At 43.6% G+C, this 27,432-nt stretch overlaps 2 protein-coding genes and 1 non-coding gene across 5 annotated transcripts; all 3 read right to left on the bottom strand.

Annotated features, from left to right (window-relative positions):
* Positions 1-4,798: 4,798 nt before the first annotated feature.
* On the bottom strand, positions 4,799-22,118 carry dtx4a (deltex 4, E3 ubiquitin ligase a). Of its 2 annotated transcripts, none has more exons than XM_023982271.2 (8): positions 21,922-22,118; positions 21,032-21,246; positions 16,959-18,069; positions 8,763-8,824; positions 8,271-8,432; positions 7,786-8,168; positions 7,561-7,650; positions 4,799-7,444 (listed from the first exon to the last, which is right to left on the bottom strand). In XM_023982271.2, exons 2-8 carry the CDS (start codon positions 21,237-21,239, stop codon positions 7,214-7,216), a joined length of 2,247 nt encoding a protein of 748 aa, XP_023838039.1. In that variant the 5' UTR covers positions 21,240-21,246; positions 21,922-22,118; the 3' UTR covers positions 4,799-7,213. The 2 variants fall into 2 exon arrangements, with proteins under 2 accessions (XP_023838039.1, XP_023838041.1); XM_023982273.3 differs by having other exon boundaries at positions 16,959-18,030.
* Positions 22,119-22,562: 444 nt separating this feature from the next.
* On the bottom strand, positions 22,563-22,634 carry trnaa-cgc (transfer RNA alanine (anticodon CGC)). Its single transcript has one exon. It is a non-coding gene; the product is annotated as a tRNA-Ala (tRNA).
* Positions 22,635-22,789: 155 nt separating this feature from the next.
* On the bottom strand, positions 22,790-27,010 carry LOC111960309 (high mobility group nucleosome-binding domain-containing protein 5). Of its 2 annotated transcripts, XM_023982269.2 has the most exons (4): positions 26,863-27,010; positions 26,268-26,308; positions 24,445-24,580; positions 22,790-24,075 (listed from the first exon to the last, which is right to left on the bottom strand). In XM_023982269.2, the coding sequence occupies exon 4, from the start codon at positions 24,071-24,073 to the stop codon at positions 23,423-23,425; it is 651 nt and encodes a 216-aa protein (XP_023838037.1). In that variant the 5' UTR covers positions 24,074-24,075; positions 24,445-24,580; positions 26,268-26,308; positions 26,863-27,010; the 3' UTR covers positions 22,790-23,422. The 2 variants fall into 2 exon arrangements, with proteins under 2 accessions (XP_023838037.1, XP_023838036.1); XM_023982268.2 differs by lacking the exon at positions 26,268-26,308.
* Positions 27,011-27,432: the final 422 nt, after the last annotated feature.

Raw genomic sequence — 27,432 nt, 5'->3', positions numbered from 1 at the left:
GTTATCTCTCTCTCTCTTGCTCTCGACTAGCAACAGGTACAGGTTCACACAAGACAGAGTGCAATGATGGATACGAGCCATTATAGTCAATGTTAGATTTCAATACTAAGGACATAAAGCACTCTGGAGACAACGTGRACATAATACTGTCTGTGTAAACTCCCCCAGCCAATCCCCAGATTTCCAAGAAGGGGCCACGTTGAAGTCGGAAGAAATTATAATGCCAGTGCCACTAATAGCCGGACCCATCTGTGATTTACCATCACTTTGTCTTTATTAGTGACCCTTTGCTGTCACTGTGTTAACACAGTTTTGTCCTTATTAAATCTCGAGGTCCATCTGCTCCATAGAAACTGACAGACGTTCCACCATGCCATAACATTGGCTTTTTCTTTGCAACTCTGCCTAGAAGGCCAGCATCCCGGAGTCGCCTCTTCACTGCTGACGTTAAGACTGGTGTTTTGCGGGTACTATTTAATGAAGCTGCCAGTTGAGGACTTGTGAGGCATCTGTTTCTCAAACTAGACATTAATGTACTTGTCCTCTTGCTCAGTTGTGCACCGGGGCCTCCCACTCTTTCTATTCTTGTTAGAGCCAGTTTGCTCTGTTCTGTGAAGGGAGTAGTACACAGCGATGTGGCCACTGGAACATGAAGAGACAGTCAAATTGATTAATGCATCCGTTTGGGCATCTCAATAGCTGTGGAGATGGAGAAGGGAGGAAAGGGGAGGATAGAGTATAAGATCTGATTTGCATCCCTTTGTATTGCATGTTGCACGGATACAATAATCGCTTGGGTCATCATGTGACAACGGGGACATGAATGTAATATTTTTTTGCAAGTAATGTTTGCGGAGAATATGTATGAATGCTGTATGAGAATGCACACACGTATGTACAGGCACACAAGCAACGCACACAGGCATGCGCACACACAAACACACTCACACACAACCAATACATGATTCCCCAACAGAAATATGTATTTCTTAGTCTTCTTTCCTCCCCAGGTGGAGGGATAACACAGCCTGATAATAACAWTTATTCTGAGAATCTAACAGCATTGAGTGTCTGTAGTAAATATCACCATTAGAGTTGTCTCAGGGCCTGAGCCAAATGCTCAGTCTTATTGATGCCTCTGCACCTACACAATCACACACAGTATTGTCTGTATTGCACAGAATAACTCTTTCTCCATTGATTTCTACTTTTCATGCGGTAGTGTACCAGACCTGGACTATTTGACAATACACTCTTTATGGCATTGGGTTCCTTTATCAAGTGGGAATGGCAACAGGAGGAATAAAAAAACACAGCCATCCACTTTCAGATACTGCTAAGTACAGCGATACGATCACAACAAGAGCCTGTCTGGCTTCGAGGGTCATCCAGACACTTTTCTGTCTCTTCTATTGATTTCAGTTGATTCACCTGTTCGAAGTTTACTTTGCTTATTTGGTTTAGATAAATGTCCAACAATTCAGATATTTCTGTTAAGGAATAATAGTTTGTTATAGAAAACGAATCTATACATTATCTGCTTGGTCAGACCATGGGAATGCATGGATGCCCTTATTTACCTTTCTTCTAGCCCTTCGCTGTAAAAATATATTCCCACCTGGATCAGATGGTAGCATTATTAAAAATGAATTCATGGGAATTGAGTAGTGGTATGTATGAAGGGAAGGTGTGCTACTTTTCCCTTTTCAGTGTGAGTGTAGGTGTGCAACTGACATGTGGCTCTGTCTCTGTCTCTCTCTGTCTCTCTCTCTCTCTCTCTCTCTTTCTCTCTCTCTCTCTCCTCTTCTCTCTTCCTGTATCTGTCTCTCCATCTCTCTCTTCCTGTATCTCTCTTTCTCTCTTCTCTCTTCCTGTATCTGTCTCTCCATCTCTCTTCCTGTGTCTCTCTCTTCCTAGATCTCTCTCTCTCGCTCTCTACCTCTCCCTGTATCGCTCTTTCTCTCCTCTTCCTGTATCTCTCTCCATCTCTCTCTTCCTGTATCTCTCTCTCTCTGTCTCTGTCTCTGTCTATGTCTCTCTCTGTCTCTCTCTGTCTCTCTCTCTGTATCTCTCTCGTCCTAGATCTCTCTCTCTCTCTCCATCTATCTCTTCCTGTATCTCTCTCTCTCCCTCTCTCTCTCTCGCTCTCTACCTCTCCCTGTATCGCTCTTTCTCTCTCTTCCTGTATCTCTCTCTCCCTATCGCTCTCTCTCCTCTTCCTGTATCTCTCTCTCCATTTCTCTCTTCCTGTATCTCTCTCTCTATTTCTCTCTTCCTGTAACTCTCTCTCAATTTCTACTTCCTGTCTCTCTCTCTCTCTCTCTCACTCTTTCTATTCTGGTTAGAGCCAGTTTGCTCTGTTCTGTGAAGGGAGTAGTACACAGCGTTGTATGAGATCTTCARTTTCTTGGMAATTTCTCGCATGGAATAGCCTTCATTGATGAGTTTCAGAAGAAAGTTATGTTTCTGGCCATTTTGAGTCTGTAATCGAACCCACAAATGCTGATGCTCCAGATACTCAACTAGTCTAAAGGCCAGTTTTATTGCTTCTTTAATCAGAACAACAGTTTTCAGCTGTGCTAACATACTTCCAAAAGGGTTTTCTAATGATAAATTAGCATTTTACAATGATAAACATGGATTAGCAAACACAACGTGCCATTGGAACACAGGAGTGAGTGTTGCTGATAATGGGCATCTATACGCCTATGTAGATATCCCATAAAAAAATYGTCCGTTTCCAGCTACAATAGTCATTTACAACATTAACAATGTGTACACTGTATTTCTGATCAATTTGATATTATTTTAATGGACAAAAAAATTAARGACATTTTTAAGTGACCCCAAACTTTTGAATGTTAGTGTACCTCCTCCATTGAAGTGGACAGAGATCTAGAGGTTTATGTTAAGCCACTTACTGTAAATTGTTTTGGTTAAAGTTTCTAGTAAGTTGAGTGCATCTATTTTTGGTATGTGATCCCTGCAGGAATTGAACCCATGACCACAAAACACCACATATTGTTTTAAATATCTGTCCTGAGGTGGCAGAAGATAGTAAAAGAGCAAACCTTGCAGTTCTATATAATTACATAAAATACATGACACATATGTTAATCAATTTATACCTCTTGACCGTCTGCAACTGTATTCAAGCAGCTCGAGCCTGTCAAATAGATGAAAACCTATTGAGAAATTGGACTTAATTGGCCAGAACTGGCACTTTGAGGCACAAAAGCCCTCTCATAACATTTACATTTACATTTACATTTAAGTCATTTAGCAGACGCTCTTATCCAGAGCGACTTACAAATTGGTGCATTCACCTTATGATATCCAGTGGAACAACCACTTTACAATAGTGCATCTAACTCTTTTAAGGGGGGGGGGGGGTTAGAAGGATTACTTTATCCTATCCTAGGTATTCCTTAAAGAGGTGGGGTTTCAGGTGTCTCCGGAAGGTGGTGATTGACTCCGCTGACCTGGCGTCGTGAGGGAGTTTGTTCCACCATTGGGGTGCCAGAGCAGCGAACAGTTTTGACTGGGCTGAGCGGGAACTGAGCCTGTCTCTTATACACATCTAGATGTGTATAAGAGACAGGAGGTAGGGAGGCGAGCAGGCCAGAGGTGGATGAACGCAGTGCCCTTGTTTGGGTGTAGGGCCTGATCAGAGCCTGAAGGTACGGAGGTGCCGTTCCCCTCACAGCTCCGTAGGCAAGCACCATGGTCTTGTAGCGGATGCGAGCTTCAACTGGAAGCCAGTGGAGAGAGCGGAGGAGCGGGGTGACGTGAGAGAACTTGGGAAAGTTGAACACCAGACGGGCTGCGGCGTTCTGGATGAGTTGTAGGGGGATAATGGCTGTCTCTTATACACATCTAGATGTGTATAAGAGACAGGAACGGGTCACCGCCTTGATGTTAGTTGAGAACGACAGGGTGTTGTCCAGGATCACGCCAAGGTTCTTAGCACTCTGGGAGGAGGACACAATGGAGTTGTCAACCGTGATGGCGAGATCATGGAACGGGCAGTCCTTCCCCGGGAGGAAGAGCAGCTCCGTCTTGCCGAGGTTCAGCTTGAGGTGGTGATCCGTCATCCACACTGATATGTCTGCCAGACATGCAGAGATGCGATTCACCACCTGATTATCAGAGGGGGGAAAGGAGAAGTAACCAATAACCACACACAGTGATATAGAAACTGGCTGGTAGTCTAGAGACTGCCCGATGCCAGTTAGTGTGTTGGCTACTGTGCAACACCTTAGCCTAGTAACTGAAAGAGCAGACATTAAAGTCATTGTTAAATCTTATAGGCTATTCTTAAATAGTTATCTTACTACCTTTTCTCATTTGTTAAAGTGGACATAATCCAGACTACTAATCCAGAGCTCAGACTAATCTAGAGATAAACTGTCCCTCGTAGTTTCGCATGGTTAGACTGACCCTGTCATGTCAATAGAGTGAATGATCTGGGGACAAACCTTAGAATTACTGTATTTCCGAAAGGCACTTGCCAGTCGGGCAAATCAGGAGTACATTTATGGTCACTTGCCCATATACATTTACATGCAGAAATTCCATAAATTGTCCGTATTTCACTTAAACGATGGGGAGGAACCAGAAAGTTTAGGGTTAGGCTACTGGAATTCTTGCAGTTTGGTTGTTTGAGTAAGGAAAACTGCCCACCTTGCTCAACTGTTCAATTTACTTGCCCCGGCCAATAGGGAAACCCTTAATGTCAATCCCTGCATAATAGGTATATACATACATACACCCACACGAAAAGACACCAACACCGTAATCATAATACTGTTATTTTAATTGACCCACTGTTACTTTAAATGCAAGTCTTTTGTAGTTTTATACGTTACTACTTTCTCTGCCATCATAGTTCTCAACGTCATTCGTTCTCTCCATTACAACTTTTACAAAGGTTTTATTAACAGTTTTTTTTACAAAGTGGTCATGAGCCTTCAACCGTTGTTTTATTCCCATTGACGGACATGTAGTCAAACTGTGCCTGGGAAAGAAAATGACATGTGCCAAACTGAGCAGTGCAAGAAGTGAATAGACATAAAACATGACTACATAAAGTCCTGCATAAGACATCCAAACCAGTTGCTGGTATTTTGGGGAGGGGGGGATACAGGGTCACATAACATGTGGCAAATGCAGTACCCTTACCCAGAAAGTACAATACAGCAGTCATGTGATGGATATGTAGACTTCATGTAGTCACACAGCTGTAAAATGTGGCTAAACAATAAAGTTAAAAAAAAAAAATGTGGTTTTGATATGCAACTTACAAAAAAAACAATTCGATAAAAAGTATAAAAAATAGAGCACAATAAATAAAATTAATTAAGTATAGAGTTACGTTATAACCGTACCTTTACAAAATGTTTAATGTAAAGTTGTATACATAAACACACACATACATACAGAAAAAACAGAAACTATAAATGTTGGCCTAACATTTGCATGTTAACACATACTCAAACATATTGTCAATAGTACCGCTTTATAAGCAGGTCCGTCATGGACCTAACACAAACCGACTGGACCGTTTGACCACAGGTTAGATCGACGACAGAGCAAATCTTTCTACCTCCTTACAGCAAAAACAACAGAAGGTTCGCTTTTCTCGGAGACGAATGAAGCTGGTGTCTAAAAGAAAGAAAATTAAACCCTAAGTAGTTTTAACTGTTAGATATAACTTCTTAAGGTCATGCCTAACTTTCCATGTTTCCTTTTGACTAAAGGAATAAGGAAAGATGATGCTCTGTGCAGTGCAAATCTGACCTCTGGTGGCAGATCCAAATATAGCTTTATATCTGATTTAATTCCTTCTGGGGTGCATCTCAAAAGTCTAGTGCCCTTCCCACCCCCCATCTCTGTTCATTCATCTGCATTGGCGTGAAAGATTTGGAGAGGAAGCTATGTAAGACTATTGAGATGCACACATGGTTTGAAAAGGACTCTCCTTTTGTGCTTTTAGGCTCACCCACCCCATCGAGAGGGTTCCCAAATCATTAATACTGAAAGTGCCTGGCAACGGATGAGTCTTAAATCGTCCGAGGTAAAAACTCAGATATTAACACACACCCACAGAGGCTTGTAATATTTAGGAGCCCTCTCGAGGAAGACTCAAGCTTGACTCATTTCCTTACAATGTCACATATAGAAAATAATGCTATAGCAATCAAACAGACAACATACAACGTTAACCAGGTAAAAACAAAATGGAATGTAAAAATGATATAAACTCRACCGAGCCAATATATAACAACTATTTAAAATGTACAACAATGCATTTTCAAAATGATACAGCAATTCATAAAATACAGAAGAAACCCTATAGAGGCAAAGGGAATGTATTTTTCGATAAGTACCACTAGAGGGCATTTCACATTCATGCTCACACATCCAGTCATAAACATGAAATATTTTTGAACGTTCTCGTTAACGTTTTCTGTAATGAGAGATTTGTTACTCTGCTGCCAGTGGTCTAATACTTTTTTGCCCTCTACCATTCGTTAGCCTATCTATCATAACCCCACTAATACCCATTTTTAGTGCTCATTCTACCACTTACAGCAGCTCTGGTAACTTGGTTCACCATTGAATTCAATTGGACCAATACAGATTCCGTACATTCTTGTCAAACTCTCACAGTGTAAACAACAGCTTCTGTCCAACACTGAATTGTATGCGCACTGTTGCCTCAAACGTCTCACTGAATGACATTTTGTGACGCCACCATTAGTGTAGCAGAAATAAACTAAAACATTCCATCATACACCCGACCCATGCAGCCGAGCCACAGCCCACCTGTTCAGAGGGTGTATGATGTTGTACCTCAGTCAGTGTCGCTAGAAACTACAGTCAGACAGTCGATTTGTCTGTTTCTCTATTTGTTTAATGTGCCGTTGGTTCTTTTTCTTGGCTCATCTTTTCACCCGTTCAGTCATTTCTTCTCGTATGCAGTCTTTCAGGCATTCGGTTTCTGTTGCTGTCACAGTTGCGCTGTGTGTTAATTTCTGTATTTCTCTCTCTTTTTTTTTTTTTTTTTTACATATTCATTTGTCTATTTCTTCTCATCTCCGTTCCATTGTGTCTCACTGAGTCTGTATGTTCATTGTTTAAGCTCGGTCTCAAGTCTCCAGAGTCAGAACAAGTCTCTGTGTTGCTGTTTCCCCATTGACCCGTCTTTAGCTCAGTCTCTGGGTAGGCACTCCTCCTCTGTGATCCCCTGGGCCTTAAGCTCCTCCAGAACGTTGTCCAGGTGGCCTGGGTCGGGGTAGCCATGGCCTGTTAGGTTGGAGCCAAACTCAGTCTTGTGGTGCACTTCGTTCCAGATGACCGTGTCCGACTCGCCCGTGGTGCTGGACGTGCCCACCGAGAAGATGAGCCGGCGGTCCCACGCCACCAGCAGCAGCTTCAGTACCTAGGAAAAAAAGAGTGAAAGAAAGGGATGGAAAGAAAAGTTAGCTACACAACCCAGTCATTTCATCTACAGCAAACCAGTACAAACTAGTAAACAGGAAGTCAGCTGGTGTTTACCTTGCGTCCCTTCTCGCTATCAGGGAGGTAGCAGTGTCGGGGGAATCCCCGGGCGGTGAATGGCTTGCCCGGGTTCGGGTGCTCAGGCCCCTGGGAAAAGGTGAAAGGGATTAGAATATGAATAATCATGCACAGTCAATGGGTGAATTCACGAGAACGCCCATCATCTTGTATTTACAGTACATCAGATGCGTGTAGTATGTGGATGGGCAGTAAGGTTGTTACCTGGATGCCGGGGGGGATGTTGTAGATGATGCGGATGGTCTTGCAGTCAGGGTGGCCGGGCAGCGAGTGGGGGATGACGTGGTACTCCATCTTCCCGGGCGGCTGGTTGCCCGTCTTCACGCCGTAGATGGTCTTGCAGGTAGGGCACTGTAGGCTGCCGTCCTTGTTGCCGTTGTTGTACATGGCCACCAAGCACTGCAGGTGGTACTGGTGCCCACACTGAGCCAGGCGACCAACCGACTCTGCCCGCTGGATTCCCCCAACTCCGGGGCCCTTGTATCCCGAGGGCCCAGCCAGGGCCTCCATGCAGATAGTGCAGTCCTCCTCTGGGGGGTTGCGGACCTTCTGAAGGTACCTCTTCACTACTTCCTCAGGGGTCTTGCCTGAGAGAAAGGGATGAAAGAGACATTGTTAGTGAATTAATCACTGTGACCCACATTTCCTATGTTGGGGTGTGTGTGTGTGTATGCCGGCGCTACACCCACCTTTGCGAGCCTGCTTCTTGGTGGTCTTGCGGCAGCAGTGGCCGAGGCCGGGGACGGGCTTTATGTCACTCTTGCTAACGGGCGGGGGGTGGAGCACCAGCTTGGGAGGGCGGGTCAGACAGACAGGAAGTCCTGCGGCGCTCATCAGGATCCCTGTAATACCTAGAGACAACCAGCAGTGGGAGCAATGAGACTCCACCATCACTGTCTATTGAGCTTAAGCCAGGTAGACACTGGTCCATCATAAGCTACACTCATTCTCTATTTATGGGTCACATTAACAAATTAAGCCTGATTCTCTGTAACACTGTCTATCATTATTAGATAAAGTGACGTTGAGCGCTAAATGACCAAAATAGGCCTAGTAAATGAAGACTGAAAATGGCTGGAGACACTGGTACAAAGTTCCCTAATAGCTCGACTAGGAAACATAGCTTCCCAGGCAGCTTCAAGCTTCTTGTTTTGATATTAAGACTTAATGGTTGTTCTTACCTGCCAACGCAGGGTGGACAGGGCTAGATCCATTGAGGTTCTTCACAGGAACCGTTGGGACACTGAAACATAAAACACMCTTCAGAACACACACACACCTAGCAAACACAAAGCATTTCCCCGTAAGGTCTACCTACACCTGTTGTATTCGGCGCATGTGACAAATACAATTTGATTTGATTTTGAAACAATCACATCAGAGGTGTGTTGTCGGTAAACTTCAGKTGACCAATGACCACAGTGTCTGGTGTTTTCTGTGTCAAGGGTCATACCATGTTAGCAGGTCAAAGAGCTTTTGCTGAGCCACGTTGTTGACACGTCGCTACGCCATCCAGGACTCCCCTAGTTGTCTGCGCCATGACTGAAAACAACAACCCTCACCTGAGCCAACACTGCTTTGAGAAAACCATGAGTGCATAGATTGTTACACTTCAGAATGTTTGTTGGCCAGTCGGTCAATTTCATCTTAATTCCGATCACCTCAGGAATGGAATACCACTCCTATAGAAAAAWTCCATGCCCAATATAACTGACAGGAATTGAAACAGAATTCAACAGCCAGGATTGAAATAACCCATCATTCCCTACAGCCTTCTCAATACTACAGTTATTCACATCCAACATAGTCCCACTGTCAGACAACTGAAAGAAAGACGGCTGTATCATTGTAAGCATTTGTCATGAGCCTCCACAATATGATCCAAACAGAAACCGTACTGACTAGGTGTTCAATTTGATTATTGTCATCTTGACTTTGATTGTGGGGTTTATTTCCCAGCTGAAATCTGCAAACCCCTCAGGTACCAATTAAAATCGTATCCCAAAGAAGATTTTCACTATCGCTTCCCCAAACTTGAATCTTTCTCAATCCTCTCTTCAGTCTCCTTTCCAAATCTCAATAATAAATCTTCGTCGAGTATGTATATCCTCAGATACGCTGCATCTCCCTGCTCCAGTCTCCCTCTCCTCTCTCAGTCAGTAGGTGTATGAATGTCTCATATTCCTCTGGCTTTTACAGTATAGGGATTTTCCATCTGTTGACGTCACCACACTGAGATTACCTGCCAATTAGCAAGTCACAGTGCACGGCTGCCAAACGGCAGACAGACAGACACCAGCGCATACTGGAGTAACGGCATTAGCTGAGGTCACCCCCTCTAGCCTTACACGCTGTGAGGGAATGCTGTGCGTTTTCACTGAGGGATAGTCCTTGACATAAAAGCAGAGGCGTGGATTGGTATTGGGTGATTAACTGAAAGTACTTTAGGTAGAGAATATTACTTGTGATGTTAACCTAAACGTGGGAATGTTATAAAGGCTACATTTAGTCCAATGATTCAGCTACATTGTTTCAAATAGGTACTGAAAAATACTGTTCGCCCATCACCAACTTATGATATTTCTATTGTTGAAGAAAACACAGCACGGAACAACTGTGGCTCATTCGTTGTGTATAGTATGATCTCCAAGGTCTATTCCCCAACAGAGGTATTCCTCATCTGCATATTTCAAATCAGTTACACCCTCACCAGTCCCTCTTTGAACATTTTGGTAACACTTTATTCGGAAACCCCCTTACCCCGACAGATGATCTAGCGTAGATGTTCAGCAAGCACAATTGGTTTCATTTATCGAGTGTGTCAGCTGCAACATATTACAACAAATTTGAAAGCCTGAGTGGCTGAGGATAGTAAACCAACGATTACATGTCAACAGTAGTAGTTCAATTCGAATTCATCCAATGACAATAGTTGTTTTATCATCTGAGCATCTGTCTGGCGACTATCCAAATAAAGCGGGACCAACGTGGTCTTTCAACGAACTGAGGGTCTGGAAAGTGTACAACTGTAGGCCATATCCCAAGTAACCAATCAAGGCTAAATCCCAAAATGAACCCTGTTCCGCCGCACGACGTGGCATCCCCAACTTGGCTTACAGTTCGAGAAACACAGCGCAGTTCATTGGGTCACCGGCCTTGTGTGTGGTAAACAAGTGACTGTCTGGGTGCTCTTGCCCAGTGTTCTCTCACAGATACGAAGATGTGGACGAATGAAAAGCACCTTGTGAACTGGAGCAGACGGCATAAACACATTGGAGAACACGCTCGTGCCAGGGAGAGGACGTGCAAGGTGTGAGATACAGACGGAGGGAGGGTGGAGGAGAGGGGAAAAGAGGGAAGGAGGGAGGAAAATAGTGAAGGAGAGAAGGAGAGCGAAAAAGTGGGGAGGACTTGGGACTTGACTTATGGATGAGGGGCAGTATTGAGTAGCTTGGATGAATAAGGTGCCCAAAGTAAACTGCCTGCTACTCAGGCCCAGAAGCTAAGATATGCATATTATTAGTAGATTTGGATAGAAAACACTCGGAAGTTTCTAAAACTGTTTGAATGAGGTCTGTGAGTATAACAGAACTCATGTGGCAGGCAAAAACCTGAGAAAAAATCCAACCAGGAAGTGGGAAATCTGAGGTTTGTAGTTTTTCAAGTCTTTGCCTATCCAAGATAGTGTAAATTTGGTCCGATTGCACTTCCTATGGCTTCCACTAGATGTCAACAGTCTTTAGAACCTTGTTTCAGGCTTCTACTGTGAAGTGGGAGCGAATAAGAGCTGTTTGAGTCAGGGGTCTGGCAGAATGCCATGAGCTAAATCATGCATGCGGCCGTGAGAGCTAACTGCGTTCCTTTTCAWTTCTAAAGACAAAGGAATTGTCCGGTTGAAACATTATTGAAGATTTATGATAAAAACATCCTAAAGATTGATTTTATACTTCGTTTGACATGTTTCTACGAACTGTAGTATAACTTTTTTGACTTTTCGTCTGGACTAAGTGTGCCTGCGCCTCATGAATTTGGATTTGTGAACTAAATGCGCAAACAAAAAGGAGGTATTTGATCATAAATGATGGACTTTATCGAACAAAACGAACATTTATTGTGGAACTGGGATTCCTGGGAGTGCATTCCGATGAAGATCATCAAAGGTAAGTGAATATTTATAATGCTATTTCTGACTTCTGTTGACTCCACAACATGGCGGGTATCTGTATGGCTTGTTTTGGTGCCTGAGCGCTGTACTCAGATTATTGCATGGTGTGCTTTTTCCGTAAAGCTTTTTTGAAATCTGACACAGCGGTTGCATTAAGGAGAAGTATATATTTAATTCCATGTATAGCACTTGTATTTTCATCAACATTTATGATGAGTATTTCTGTAAATTGATATGGCTCTCTGCAAAATCACCGGATGTTTTGGAAGCAAAACATTACTGAACATTACGCGCCAAAGTAAACTGAGATTTTTGGATATAAATATGAACTTTATCGAACAAAACATACATGTATTGTGTAACATGAAGTCCTATGAGTGTCATCTGATGAAGATCATCAACGGTTAGTGATTAATTTTATCTCCATTTCTGCTTTTTGTGACTCCTCTCTTTGGTGTTTTTCTGTGTCTAGGTGCTGACCTAACATAATCGCATGGTATGCTTTCGTCGTAAAGCCTTTTTGAAATCAGACACGATGGTGGGATTAACAACAAGTTTATCTTTAAAATGGTGTATAATACTTGTATGTTTGAGGAATTATAATTATGAGATTTCTGTTGTTTGAATTTGGCGCCCTGCACTTTCACTGGCTGTTGTCAAATCGATCCCGTTAACKGGATTTCAGCCCGTCTCATCCCTATGAAGTTAACTATGTGGTTCAGTTTGATCCCTGGCTAATCTAAAACTTTAGTGCACTTTCTGGCTGATCCATTCAAGAGGCTGCTATGGTGTATAGGACACGAATAGTCACACACAGCCATAGGAAACATACAAAACCTACAAGCTCCAAAATCACACGTTGTGGGTCAGATCCTAAAACAACTGTCTGGTTCACAGATACCTGGCAATACATAGGTACCAGGACCACTGTGCCTGGACCACTGACGAGCACGTGACGGGAGAAGGGGGTTGACCCTGTAACGTCATCGGTTAATCTCTTGACGTGGTTGACCATGCCCAGGAAAATAAAATTCACTTGTTAACCATCGGTCATCGTCCCACCTACTCACTTCAGGTCTTCCAAGAAGAACTTTCCAAACAAACACGAACAGAGTTTACAACTATGTTATGATGTGCTGAGTGAGGCTGACATAATGAATAAATTCAACGTATTGGGCCGGTTGTCCTGGACAGAGATTAAATGGTTTAAAACGCTGAGGTTTCTTAACTCTATTTTTGAGGAAAGCGACAGCTGGTTTACAAGTGAATCTTTTGGTCCATGGGGTGTTCAACGTCAGAGATTTTTTTAAATGACGTTACACAGGTGTTTGTTTTTTCCCCTTCACATGCCTCCCTTTTAGCGCCCTCTGTGTGTCAGTGAACCTGGCATGGTAACTGTTACAGTGTGTGTGGGTCTGTGTACCAGTCTAAAGTTGTTTGTCTGCTGTGCATTACTAGAAATTATTGGGTCTTGTTACTCTGGGTACATTCGTCTGCAAAATAATTTATAATATGAATAAATAAAATAAAATGTGTATAAAATAACTTTAAACAATAACATGAATACTCAAATAATGTGGAAGAGAATGCCCCCATGTTTTGAGGAGTGTACACTGGCAAAATACTCATTTGTATGCAACTGATGAGGCTTTTAGTTCTCCTCTGGGAAGCTAATACTAGGCAACTAAATACCAAATATGCACATTAAAATTATCTTGTTCGGTTAACAACGGTTTAGGTAAGTGCAATATTTAATAAATTCAGATTTTTGGTGAACCATCCCTTTATCTCCCAACAGTGGAGGTATAGTGTTTCACATTGACCTCTTATTCAACTGACAGGGAAGTTGATTCAATTTTCCTCCTCACCAAAAGTTCTGGCACTGGGAGTACATCTACAAAGTGTCTACCTACCTAGGAAGTTTTCCTTTCCACCGTCACCCCGGCTTGTAATTTTACGGGTTAAGACTTTTTTGTTGAGCATTTTTGCCCAAATCCTAATGTAAGATCCCATCTAGTCTAGTTTTCATGTAAATCTTCCATTGAGGTTTCATGTATATCTTCTATTGACATCAATGCATGACTGGGTTAGAGCTTAACACATGCAACTCAAGTTAGGATTCGGCCCTAAGTAATGAATGCGGGCTACTAGAAAAAAAAGCATCTCAGCCTCCCGAGTGGTGCAGTGGTCTAAGGCACTGCATTGCAGTGCTAGCTGTGCCACCAGAGATTCTGGGTTCGAGTCCAGGCTCTGTCGCAGCCGGACGCGACCGGGAGACCCTTGGAGCGGCGCACAATTGGCCCAGCGTCGTCCGGGTTAGGGGAGGGTTTGGCCCRGCAGGGATGTCCTTGTCCCATCGACTACTAACGACTCCTGTGGCGGGCCGGGAAGAGTGGCGGACACAGTCGCCCGGTGTACGGTGTTGTTTCCTCTGACACATTGGTGCGGCTGGCTTCCGGGTTAAGTGGGTATTGTGTCAAGAAGCAGTGCGGTTGTGTTTCGGAGGTCGCATGGCTCTCGACCTTCGCCTCTCCCGAGTCCGTACGGGAGTTGCAGCGATGAGACAAAACTGTAACTGCCAATTGGATACCACGAAATTGGGGAGAAAAGGGGTACATATTTTTTTGTTTTATAATAATTAAAAATTAAAAATTAAACATCTTACTTGATACTTGATTTAACTTCTGAGACAAACGACACCGAGAAACAATTGAAGATAATTTTGTCAAGTGAATTCTTCTGGAAGCCACAAGAAATACCTAAAAGCTGCCCTCTCATAAAACTGTATCACTTGACAAAAATGATAATTGAAAAGTAATTCATAATTAATAAGCAATTATCAACAATTCCTGGCCCCAAACAAGATAGTTGTCCACAAATAGCTGACCCTCCGCAAGCTGGCCTCCCACGAATACATCTCTCAGCCTCTGACACCAGACTTCAATAAGCTGTCTGTCTGGTATAGCTCTGACGACTCAAACTGAATTCTTCCTCTGCTCTATGTTCGCTACATACTTCAGTCAGACTGCCATCACTGAAGTCGTTTGTGGTGACGTCAAAATGAGGGGTACAAAGCAAAGTCATCAACAATTGGATAATCTCTAACCAATATATATCAAAGCCAATGACGAACTTTCAAAACGCTGCTTTACCCACGTGTGTCCTGACTCTGGGCCAACCCATCGGTATCTGGGACCAATCAGACGGTCTAGAATGTATTTCCATTCTAGAAATCACCGGGGAGGTACTCTGATCCGGATTCAATGCGGAGAGGAAACTAACGTCCGTGGGCGTGGCTCTTGGCCGGAGCAAGGTGTTTGGGTAGCCAGGCAACAAGTCCTCAGCTCTTCACAGTGAGTTGGTCACGCGGCGAACACTGCCCTCTAGTGTTAAGAGGAGATCATTGCTAGACTCCCTCACTACTCTCACAATAACACATTATTCACACAGAGCCAGTAACTGTGTCAATATTGATACTCGCTCTGCGAGCATATGCTCGGGTGGCAACTCATCTATATGCATGTGTGGATTACCGAAGTAACTGCTACCTCGCTTAAAAAAAATAAACTCTATCTACCTCTGTTGTCCTTTACCAGGACCCCATTCCACACAGTCTTTTGCACCCAATCCCTCTATGCACAGATTTGAAAACCTTAGACAGGAGATATGGCGCTATTATCACATTGTTTAAACCTCTCCTATCCTTTCCGATCTACACAAGTGCTCGCTTGGGTAGTGGCTCAGTATGGCATCACCCCAAGACCTTAACCCTAGACCCTTTTCATTGGTCCCTCTGAAAGGATAGGGTTGGTGAAAGCAATATGGTAGTTGTCGAAACCGAGTCCCCCAGGCACTGGGCACACAAACTGAGACGCTGCCTTGTGTCTACAAGACTGGAGCCGTCCGCCTCCAACAACCCCCCCCCCCCCCTTCCCAATCCCTCCTCAACCAAACTTACCCTGTCAACAGGTCTCATGTCTCCAAATCACCCCCACCCCTATATATCAATGTCACATTCATTCTCGGGGCCAATTCCCCAACAGATAGTCCCATAGGACATAGTGAAGCAGCTTTGCCTTCTCAGGGTAACAATTGGGACAGCAGTCACTACAGCTTTGAGTTCCCCTCGTACCCCCAGACTCTGTCCGTGTCCCAGCATTGTTTTGGAAATGGGAACCAGGCCTCGGGCTGTGCCCACAATGGTTGCCACGAAGACCGCACACATACACACCAGCGGGGGCAGAGGAGCCTCTAAGAATGAGAATAGGCCTGGGAACTGGGTGTGTAGGGAGGATGTCAGTATTACAACAGTAGCACTAAGCATGTCATGAGAGTACTGGGGAGGTTGTGTGTGGGTGTGCGTATGGGGGGGGGGTCAATCTATGCATGTTATGAGAAAACTATGCTTACCCCAACCCCCCCCACTCCCCCACCCTCCTGGCTCTCAAATTCTAACTGGGTGAATCAGCGTGACACAGCGTGGCGTATTTGATATGAATGCGTTATGGAATTTCACATAGAAATGAACCAGCTAACAGAATGTGTCATAGGGATTAAAGGTTTATTAATGCTAATGGGGTGTTAATGTCAGATATGGGCAGTGATTATGGAGGCATGTCTTCGTTAGAGGAAACGCCTTGGATCAAAATGTTTAAATTCCTCATCTATTCTTATTTTTCATACCTTGTGTTGTGTTTTTCTGCGAGAGACAAGTCTATGTCGGGCGTAGTCCATCGTGTTTTCGGATTTGGGATTAACCATTGTATAGGCTACATAACATCACTAAGTCTCTTTCTCAACACTGAAATTCCCTTGTCTTCAGAAAGAAAACTTTCTTTAAGCACTGTTTGGCACGATATCCAGTACACAGATTGAGCCCAGTTCTGATATCGGTTCAAATGGAGACATAACTATGTATTAACAACATGTTCTTGTCCATCTTGCAGGTTGTGTAGATCAATGTTTGGGTCACAACTGACTTGTTTCGGGTTATGGCAAGAGACTGGACTGTCAAAGTAGACAGACAATTCTAGTCACTCGCAGCACAAAAACGTTTCAAAACCACTAGACGTGCGTGATATTGAGTGTGCTTGCTTGTGGCATTAGATATCATATCAGATAGACATGTGTAGAGATATTCGTCATAAAGGAGGTACACAGGAGGATAGTTTTTGTGAACTGTAGTGACATAACAGCTGGAGCAGTGACTCACCCGGAGGCGATGAGGGCTCTGGACTGGGCCATGGCGATGCGCTGCAGGGCGGGTCGGCTGAGCCCGGCAAGGCTGGCACGAGGTGGCAGGGGGGCTGCACAGGCTGCCGCTGCTGAAGACACGGGCCCCAGGACACGGGCGGAGGGTGAGGGGGTGCAGGAGGAGGCTGCCGTGGAGATGAGAAGAGGGGCCGGCGCGGGCATCGACGGTGGGCCGGAGGACGCCATGGAGAAGGAAGAGGAGGGAGGAAAAATGACACCGGACGCGATGGAGGAGGGCGGAGGCGGTGGAGGAGGCGGAAGGGGAGGTAGAGGCGGGGGAGGGGGCCGGGTAGAGGTGAGGGAGAGTGCGGCGGTGGCCGAACCCAGGAGGGAGAGCGAGTGGGCGAAGCCGCCGCCGACCCCTACACCACCGCTAGCCCCGCCCGCGGACGTCCTGTGGGGGGACAAGGACCTGGCCATGGAGGAGGGGGGGCGGGGGAGAGTCAGCGAGTAAGACCCCCCCATGGCCGAGTAACCACCACCTAGTTTGGGGCTGGGCGGCTTGTTCTGAGGCGGCCTCCTGCCCAGGGTGTGAGCTGTCGCCATGGCGCCTGCCTTGACGCTCAGGACCAGCATGCATTGCTGACAGGCACAGGGCTGGCCCAGCGATGTGATGGCAGAGGCCGGCAGGGCGCCGCTGGGGTAGGCGCTACCRTTCCCGTTCCCCATGCCCACTCCGGAAACCCCCACCCCCGGCAGTCCTCCAGGGCTGGGTCCCCAGGCGTGGTGTGTCTTGGGAAGGGGCCCCGACACCAGAGGGTAAGCCAGGTCGGAGCGGCGCTGGATGCGGCGGCAGCGCTGCGTCTGCCCGTTGATCTGGGTCATGCTCTGAAAGTCGATGAGGTAGCAGAAGCCCAGTGGCGCCAGGTCCAGCCAGGGCTGCTGACGGTCGCGTGCTGCCTGGATGGCGATGCCCACCTCTGTGTCGTAGGCTGTCCACGAGCCTGTGTCGTTCTCCCACTCCCACAGCCAGCCCTGGCCCGGCGCCGACGTGGGGTCGTAGAAGCTGCGACGCACCGGTCGGAGGGTACCTGGGGTAACGGTAGAGAGACGAGGGTCACGCCACAGAACTACAGAGAGGGGAACACAAAAAGGACCTGTTCCAGAAGACCTTTCAACTAACCACATTCAGTCATAACACAACACCGATGACATTTGTTCACAACACCGATGACATTTGTAGCACAGTGCAGTAATAGACATACATTGACACAAATGACTATTGATATGACCTGTTCAAGTGAAAGAAAAGCATGAATAAAAAGTTATGTTTTTTAAAATTAGGCTTGGTTGACAGCACCTTTTTTGTTGGTCTATCTAGAACCAAAAAGGGTTATTTTTACCTGGAACCAAAAAGGGTTCTCTTATGGAGCCAGCYGCAGAACCCTTTTGGAACCCTTTTTTCTAAGAGTGCAGATGAGCTAAATGTTCTGTAGGCCCTGCTGTAATAATTGTTGTAGACAAGCAAATTACACCACCACCAAATTTGATCAATCGGTGTGTGCTCGCTAAGAATTTGGGCAAACAGGCTAACAGGTTGCCCATGGTAACAGCACACCATGTTCTGGATTGTGATTGGTTGCTGGCCTTGGTTGGGCTCAGAGCTGCTCAGAGCTGGTCATGTTTGCTTTCCTAGTCCAGAGACTTAACTCCAAGAATGTTCAAAAAACGTTCAGTCCATATCAACTGTCGTCCTATTACCTGGGATTCAAAGAATTTCTAATCCTGGGTTTAACTCATTTATACTCCCAAAAAGTCTTATTAAAGTGAGCATGACTGGTAGACAATGAAGGACGGTTGCTTTTTTTAACGAACAACACGTTTTGAGAGAATAAATCTGGAGTGCTTGAGATACCAAGCTGCAATAGAAAACGACATCTTTAAATAAGAAGACATAAACCAATATAAATGTATCTATAAACACAGTTTTCTGTTCAAAACAATAGGGTTTGAATGTAAAGTATACATGAACATACTTATTGAATTATGTAATAGACATATAACAATGCCTGGAATGCAACATATTCATTTTTTCATCGTATCTGAACTCAACCAAACTACCCCCTTTTCTCTCAATGACCTCAGACTTCTGCAATTCATCTCACCTCCCTCTGGTTTTGGGACTGGGGCACCCTACCCCCTCTCTCCCCACAGCTATCCCCGTCTGGGAAGCAGGCAAACCGCACAAAAGTGTTTGTCAGCCAAAGTTTTGAAAAGGGCGCCAGAGTCAAAGTTAGACGTCTGACAATTCTTCCCTTTGTGTTGTCGCCCACTTTCCTCACTTCATTGTGTGAAGACGTCTCTCTGTCTGGAGGGCTGGATACAATCAGCCATAGCATTAACAGCCTTATTATGAGGCACATAAGGGAGAGTTTTGGGGTGAAGTTCAGATAGCCAGTCATAGGTGAGAGTAAATACAGTAGTTTTACTTTGGATATTTGCTGCTCACGAGAAAGAATGTGAGATTTGCAGTTGCACTGTGAATGTGAACCCAATCCGGGATTGGAGGCATTTGTACACGTGGTTTGGGTATATGTCATGAAAGAGTGTGAGAAAGTAGTGTGTAGGATACACTCTTTTGATTTCAAGAACAATGTTCTTGAGATCAAAAGGGGAACAAGCTAAAAATCGATGCCGACTTTCCCTCAACATTCATCTTTATTCATGATCATGTTTTGCATAATAACTCATAATGAGAACAGCTCATCCATAACTGTGCCCTACATATACTGTAGATGTCCACTCACACACAACAACCACCCAGCTAGCACATTTGGTTCCTTGGAAGTTGGGAGCACATATATTTTTGATTTCACATTGGTTGTGGGAACAAAGCCATACGTTTCCTGACCGGAAAATGTAGAACCCTCTGTGGAAAGGGCTTCACATGGAACCAAAAAGGGTTCAACCTGGAACCAAAAAAGGTTCTCCTATGGGGACAGCCGACAAACTCTTTTGGAACCCTTTTTTCTAAGAGTGTGCCATGACATCATGCTGGCATGCTGGAATCTAAAAATAAATATATGGAAATATGTGTAAAGCAACTAAATTGGGCCTGGAAAACTGCACTTAAGTGTGCTCAAACAGTTGTCACTTATCAGGGGCCATATGTATCAAGCGTCTCAGAGTATGAGTGCTGATCTGGGATCAGGTCCCCTCTGTCCATGCAATCTTTTTTTTATTGTGATCTAAAAGAACTGATCCTAAATCAGCACTCTTATACTGATACACTTGATACATACTGCCTGTGTAGTCTACGGTAGATACAGTAAGACTGGAAGGTGGTTCGTCTTCTGCGCTCACTACCTCAAGGGCTGTGAGCGTACAGTGTGTCACTGCCCAGCTAGCACGTAACGTTCTGAGAACCATGTTTCTTAGTGTTTGGTGAGAGCGTGGTTGTCCTATGGTTATTTTGCTTACAACTTTACCGGAATGGTGCAGGATAGTTGCTTGGCTTTGGAACATTCTACGCTCATTTAAGGAACTTGACAACAACAACAAAATCTTGGTACTTTTAGGTTCTAGATAGACAGACTCTGGGGGGGAAAAGGTGCCATCTATCTATCTATCTAGGCTACTCTTCTGCCCCTACCCATGCTATGCAGATCCAAAATCGAAAAATGATAACAATGATAATGCTGAAAGACTCTTATGAAAGAATGTTTCGTGAAATGCAAAACACATGATCATGAGAAAAACATAAAATAAGCTCTGTGTTTGGGATAATGGAGGCAGTTAACAAACAAGGCCTTGAAAAATATATGTGAACTATACACACAACTATACATGCACACATAGGCTAGTCTGCATAAGATGCGGTAGCCTATCAAACAAGAACATAAAGGCTGTTATTAAACCATATTATTTTGGTTCTACGGGGTAACTGGATAGTGCAGGCTATTGTACTGATATGTTGTAGGCCTATGCTACATTATCAGTTTCACTGCGGTAATAACACTGTAATAGCATAGCGCCTATATTCACATTCCCTCAATACACATTTGTCATGGTCGTCAGTCACATGAGTCTTACCTGTATCTTGTCGGAACTGGTGCATGGAATGCAAGTCGATGATGTAGGGCGAGAGGCGAGAGTCCACCTGGCCTAAGACAACACTACCACCCCGTGGGTCGTTGCGGATGACTGCCTCGATGTGGTGAGAGACGGCCGGGCTGTAAGGCCGCCAGCGCCCGTGCTCGTTCAGCCATTCCCATACCACCACGGCCGACGCTAGTAACATCCTACGCCTGCAAAATAGAATAGCACAAATGCATTTTTAGGTGGTTTTCTTTTGAATATGTCCCATTTTACGTACATATCCATGCGCAGCTGCATCCATCTTGAGCCATTTGCAAGCTAGGATAGGCTATTGAGATATATTTAGCCTATAATAACAGCGTAGCTCTGTCAACCTGTAAGTGGCGCCTACCTTCCATGTTGATATTCTGTACAGGTGCAACAATAATTCGTTTATTTGTTCAAGCGAATCAATACATCATTCAAATCGTTGTTCTTAGGCAGGGGGGGGAAACAAACAGGTTCCTTGCATTTTAGCCTGTATTCAGAAAAATGGCGTGTAAATCATTTCTATGGCACAATCAGTTTTGGTGTGTGAAGATGCTGTGGTGGTGTGCTAAAATGATGGGATGGATAGGCTACATCATACATCGACAAAGTGATTTACTGTAACAAGTGGTTTCATTTTGCGACAATGTAGCCTATATGAATTTCTCATGGTATTATTTTTAATACAATGTAACAGATACGCAGTGAGTTTCCACTTGTCACTGTAAAGACCAAAAATCCATGAACTGTCGAGAGTTTCACGGCTTTATTCCACTGTATATCCTTCACATTTTAGGAATATTGGTTTATTTGTAGGTAGGATACAGCCTAAAGTAAATCACTATAGACATATTTACCAATGCCGGATACTTTTAGTTCGCCTTCCGTAGGCTAACGTTACCTCCAATCAAAGCCAATCCAGTGTAGGCTAGGGTTTTCTTGGTTTAGCTACTATCCATCTCGTTATGTTAGAAAGTATTGCCTATAGTAGTGCAAATCCAAGGCTGTTGTTGCGAGACAATGTGTTTAGGCTATTTGTTTGAATCTCCGCGAAAGCCTGCATAGCCATGTCGTGCAATTGGTCCATGATGTGTCTTGGTTTTATGAGTGGGTTGCATTTAAACGCGAGGAACAACTAGAAATAATTCCGTGGGCCATCCCCGGTCAAAAATATTTTTTTTACAAAATGTTGCCATGAGTGCGTTGACAAGCATTTCACCCAGTAATTTCAACCAGCCCTATCTATCAGCAAGAGGTAATGTAGCCAATCAAATTCCAGAAACAAGGCCCAATACTCCGCCCATGACTGAGCGGACAAGGAGGCACATTTTGCAAGCAGCACTAGATCTAATTAAAACGTCATAAATAAATTACATTATTAAATGTTTTTATGTGGTAGAATGACTTTAGCTCCGAATTATCACTTGGTGTTGTAATCAATAATTAATTGTGTAGACAATAGACGTAAGGTTACATTTTCAGTTTTTAAAAAAAACTGTGGAGATGCCGGGGATTGAACCCGGGGCCTCATACATGCGAAGCATGCGCTCTACCACTGAGCTACATCCCCATTTCCTGTAAAAGCGATATTCAAAATGGAATATAACAATTGCAACAGGTAAAGATTAGGTGGATTAGGTTGTTTGAAATTATATTTATGATATTAAAATGTGAAAGTATTATACACGAATTATTCTATGTGATTAAAAAAAACTCAAGTAATAATTCGAATTAGGCCCTTTATTTCAATACAAACAAATATTCCTAAAATATACAAAACACACATTTTATTTTTTATTTTTTTATTTAACCTTTAACCTAGGCAAATCAGTTAAGAACAAAATTCTTATTTACAATGACGGCCTACACCGGATGACGTTAGGCCAATTGTGCGCCACCATATGGGACTTCCAATCACAGCTGGTTGTGTTACAGCCTAGAATCGAACCAGGGTGTCTGTATTGAGGCCTCTAGCGCAGATATGCAGTGCTTTAGACCACTGCGCCACAAATAATCCAATAGTAATAAAACTAATGCAGAAAACAGTGCCACCCAAAACCTGAGCTTCATCATATGAAACCTATACAAAAGCTTTTTAATATCTCAAAAACATTCATATTGTTTAATGTATTCATTCTGCAATTGTTGCTCTTGTCAATCCCTTTATTCACTCTAATTTATTCTTTCACACTTTTGTCTCTGTTGCTCTTTGCTCTGATTGTTGTAATCTGGTTGTAACACTGGTTTGTAAGGTTTACAATTTACAATTATGATGATAATGACGACAAAACCTACTGTCAAGCGCTATTGCTGTACAAAGATGAAATATGGAACTATTTTCCCTCGCTGATCCTTCCCTCACAATGCAGTCACATCATCCTTGTCTCTGCCTCCCTCACTCCTATCTTCAGACCAGATGGCACTACCAGAGAACTGATGCAGGTCTATCAGCAAACCTCCTCCTCCACTTTTTTCTCCTCCCACTGCTCCCTCATCACTCTCTCCATCCTCTTTGCTTTCCCCCTTTTCCTCCATATTCTCCTCTCTCTTCTCCTCACACTCTCTTATCTCTTCCTTCTCGCCTGTGAGCTTTGCTCTCTCCCTCAGGTCACAGCCCTCCATGCTGGAGTAGTCGTCCGACGAGTCATCCCCTCCGTCTTCCCTCTCATCGCCCTCCTCCTCCTCCTCCCCCTCACTTTCCCTTCCCTCGCTCCCTCTCTCCACATCCCTCTCTTCATTTTTGTGTTCCTCCTCTCTTATGGCCTCCTCATCCGCGCCGAGAGGCCACAGCCGGCGCCCAAGCCGCACTTCCAGGACTCTGACCCCACCCATGATCCGGTCCCTGGCCCCATCCTGCCCATAGACCAGTTGGCGGACTGTGTACTGGCCATTAGTCTTGCGGTTCAGCCACATGTACAGGGAGATCAGGAGGCAAACAAGGAAGACCAGGATGAAGAAGGCGATCAATACTTTTCTGGTGGATGTGGTTTTGTCATATACGTTGTTCATGCCTAGAAGTGAAGAGTAAAATTGGAATGACTGTTTAGACTGACATTTGAAAGGGACATTTGGTTGGGATCTGAACGCCAAATTAATCTGGATCTAAGGGGTTTTACACTGTCTGTATGATTCGGATCCTGAAGTGTTTGTTTGGCCTGATCTGCACTGTAACAATTATATTTCAATTGTCAAACCGAATTTAAATGGAATTGACCCCACCTTGACAGTCACAAAATACAAGTCTCTTAATCTAAAGCTGTTCAAGTCCAGTCATGCTTGGCCTTTTATTCGAACAAAATAAATCCTCTCAGAATTTCAAAACCATAAATCCACCCTTATTGGGGTGAACGGGTTCAGATAGATTTGATTTCGCAACGTACCTCTTCAAATAGTTATCCGAAAAGTTGAAGGAATCCAAGGCCAAACTCTGCCGTGAAGGAGATCTAGTTTACTGGAAATTGAGGGTGTTCTTTTCTTTCAACTGCAGCTGATCCATACATAGATGTATTACTGGATCTGTAAATAAAGTATATGGATCATTAGTTACCTACTGCCCAAAACATGTCAATATCCATGCAGCAAAATCTTTAAAACAGATAATTACACCTTAAAGAAATATATGTGGCAGAAACGTAGATTTTCCCACACTTTTTTTAAAGGATAAAGTGAGGCCTGTTTTGAATGCAGCCTGAAACCTGCCTATGAATAATAATACAATAAATGTGTCATTACACCACAGAGGTGTTTGGTCAGGTGTCACGGTGACTGATTATAAATGGTTCTGACAGGTGTCATTTCATGGTAGTTGACGTGTCATGTCATTGTTGTATTGTTCTGTACAGTGTACTGTCACTATATATGCAGCATCCCACACATTCAGACACAGGAAGTGTCTGTGAAGCCATGATTCTGCCTGAGTGACTCACTAACAGGAAGCCAGCGTATCTCTTTCTTCTCTCTCTCTCTCTCTCTCTCTCTCTCTCTCTCTCTCTCTCTCTCTCTCTCTCTCTCTCTCTCTCTCTCTCTCTCTCTCTCTCTCTCTCTCTCTCTCTCTCTCTCTCTCTCTCTCTCTCTCTCTCTCTCTCTCTCTATCTCTCTCTCTCTCTCTCTCTCTCTCTCTTCTCTCTCGCCTTCTCTCTCTCCTCTCTTCTCTCTCGATCCTTCTCTCTCTCTCTGTCTTGCTCACTTTTTTACAGAAAATCTAAATTTCCGCCCCACATATTTCCATCTACCATAGCATCCTTCGCTTTATTACAGGTGACAGTTTTAATATGCATCACTGTATCCTGTATAAAAAGGTTGGCTGGTCCTCATTAAAGTCCCGTAGATCATTTAATTACTCCCTTATAATTTACAAAGCTCTACTACCCAAGCTTCTAACATACCTCACTTCACTGTTAAAATGTAAAAATATGAGACACCAAACCCGTTCACAGGGATGGTTACCTCTCGAGGTTCCACTAGTACATACCGATCTAGGTAAATCCGCCTTCAGTTTTAATGCCCCCCATTTTTGGAATAGCCTGCAAAACTCCCAACATCTAGACTCTGGTGCCTCTATGGCAGTTTAGGACTTTAAAGTTGAATGAATTTAATGTGAATTGCAACTGTTTGGATTCAATCTAAATAATTGTATTTGTGATGTTTGAAGTTGTAGTGTTGATTCTGTAATTTGTAGTTTATTTTATTTTTATTGATCATTTTGAATTTGTTGTATTGTAAATGAGACCCTGGTCTCAATAAATAAAAGTTTCATTTTTTGTTGTTGTTTCAACTATTATATACATAGATATGGATGTCAACAAGTTATTTAAAAACATACGTTTTGCAATAAGTGTACCTGTTCTCCCTCCCTGGCCTGTGTGGATAGCTGACACATTGAACACTAATTGAATATAATATAGAAGACTAACAAATATTTCTAGTTCATACATGAATGCAATTGGATTCATGTATGTGGACGTGTTGTTTCATATGATGTACAAATGTGACATTCTGCTCATCAGATGAAAGTTATTAACAAAGCACAGCTAATCTCAACTAGATTACCAATTAGACTATGCAAAATATATATATAGATATTTTATTGAACCTTAATTCAACTGGGCAAGTCAGTTAAGAACAAATTCTTATTTATAATGACGGCCTACCGGGGAACAGTGGATTAACTGCCTTGTTCAGGGGCAGAACGACAGATTATTACCTTGTCAGCTCGGGGATTCGATCCACCAACCTTTTGGCTACCTGCCGCCACAAAATATGATAGTCAATCTTTTCTCTCTCTTTCTACATTCTACAATGCCTTTACATTTCTGCATATGACCTTACATGTTTTCACATGWAATAGGCAGTCATGGTACAGTATTGGCGCGGTGCATAGATGAATAAAGATCGCACTGTGCAATGTGCTGTTAACATACTCCATCTGTTTATATGTCTATTACCTATGCACCATAAATTAATACAGATAATGTAAATGTTTAAATTAAAAGCCCACTTGATATGGAAGTATTAACTACACTCTTTAGACCCGAATACAGATTCTTACTACATTTCTGAAAGTAAATAAAACATAGGCACAGACAAAGAGTTGATGTGACAGAGAAAATAAAGACAGCGTGGAAGGAGAGAAACAGTGGTGGTAGGGAAGTGAGGAGGAGATGTGGAAAGAGATTGGGAGGAGATTGTGAAGCTGAGGATGGACATGGAGAGAGTGGAAAGATGATACAATAAATGTCAGATAGAAAACGGAAAATTTGAATTATGGTCAGTAGATTAAAAAAATCTATAAAACTCACCAATGTCTTGCTTTAAATGAACATGCTTTAGGAGTTTTGAAAAAACAGACACCCAGAGAGGAAGCAAGAACTCACAGGCGTGTCAGTGGTGGAACTTTTTTTTTTAAAGAAGGGCATGTAAGAAATAGAGCAGGAGGGGGATATAATGTGGGTGGAGAGAGAGACAGAGAGAGAGAGACAGAGAGAGAGAGAGAGTAAAGCGCAGAGATTAGCAAATGTGCACCCAAATATAGAAAGAGGAAGGTGTAGTGTGCTTTCATGTATGACAGAAGGTGTGACAGTTGGTGTAGGTAAGGTTGTGGTTTGGTTACTTTTCAAGTAAACCTTATCTAATATGTCTCCAATATGCTATGGAATTTATTTGTACAGCCATAGGAAGTTAACAGCTGCAAAGGAACCCACCTACAGTATGAACATACTGTACCTGCAAAGTTCAAAGATGCATAAAGTGGATTAACATAACTGGACCTACTGATTCTGCTAATAAACACCAACTCTCATCAATGCAGCCTAAGCAAGTGAGATGTGAGATGTATTTGAGTTGCACCAGGTCCCATTTTGTTCTATCCA

The sequence above is a fragment of the Salvelinus sp. IW2-2015 genome, linkage group LG37 (genome assembly GCF_002910315.2).
Source record: "Salvelinus sp. IW2-2015 linkage group LG37, ASM291031v2, whole genome shotgun sequence".
Lineage (NCBI taxonomy): Eukaryota > Metazoa > Chordata > Actinopteri > Salmoniformes > Salmonidae > Salvelinus > Salvelinus sp. IW2-2015.
The sequence above is the reverse complement of the archived record's forward strand: the minus strand, read 5'-3'. Positions and strand labels throughout refer to the sequence as shown.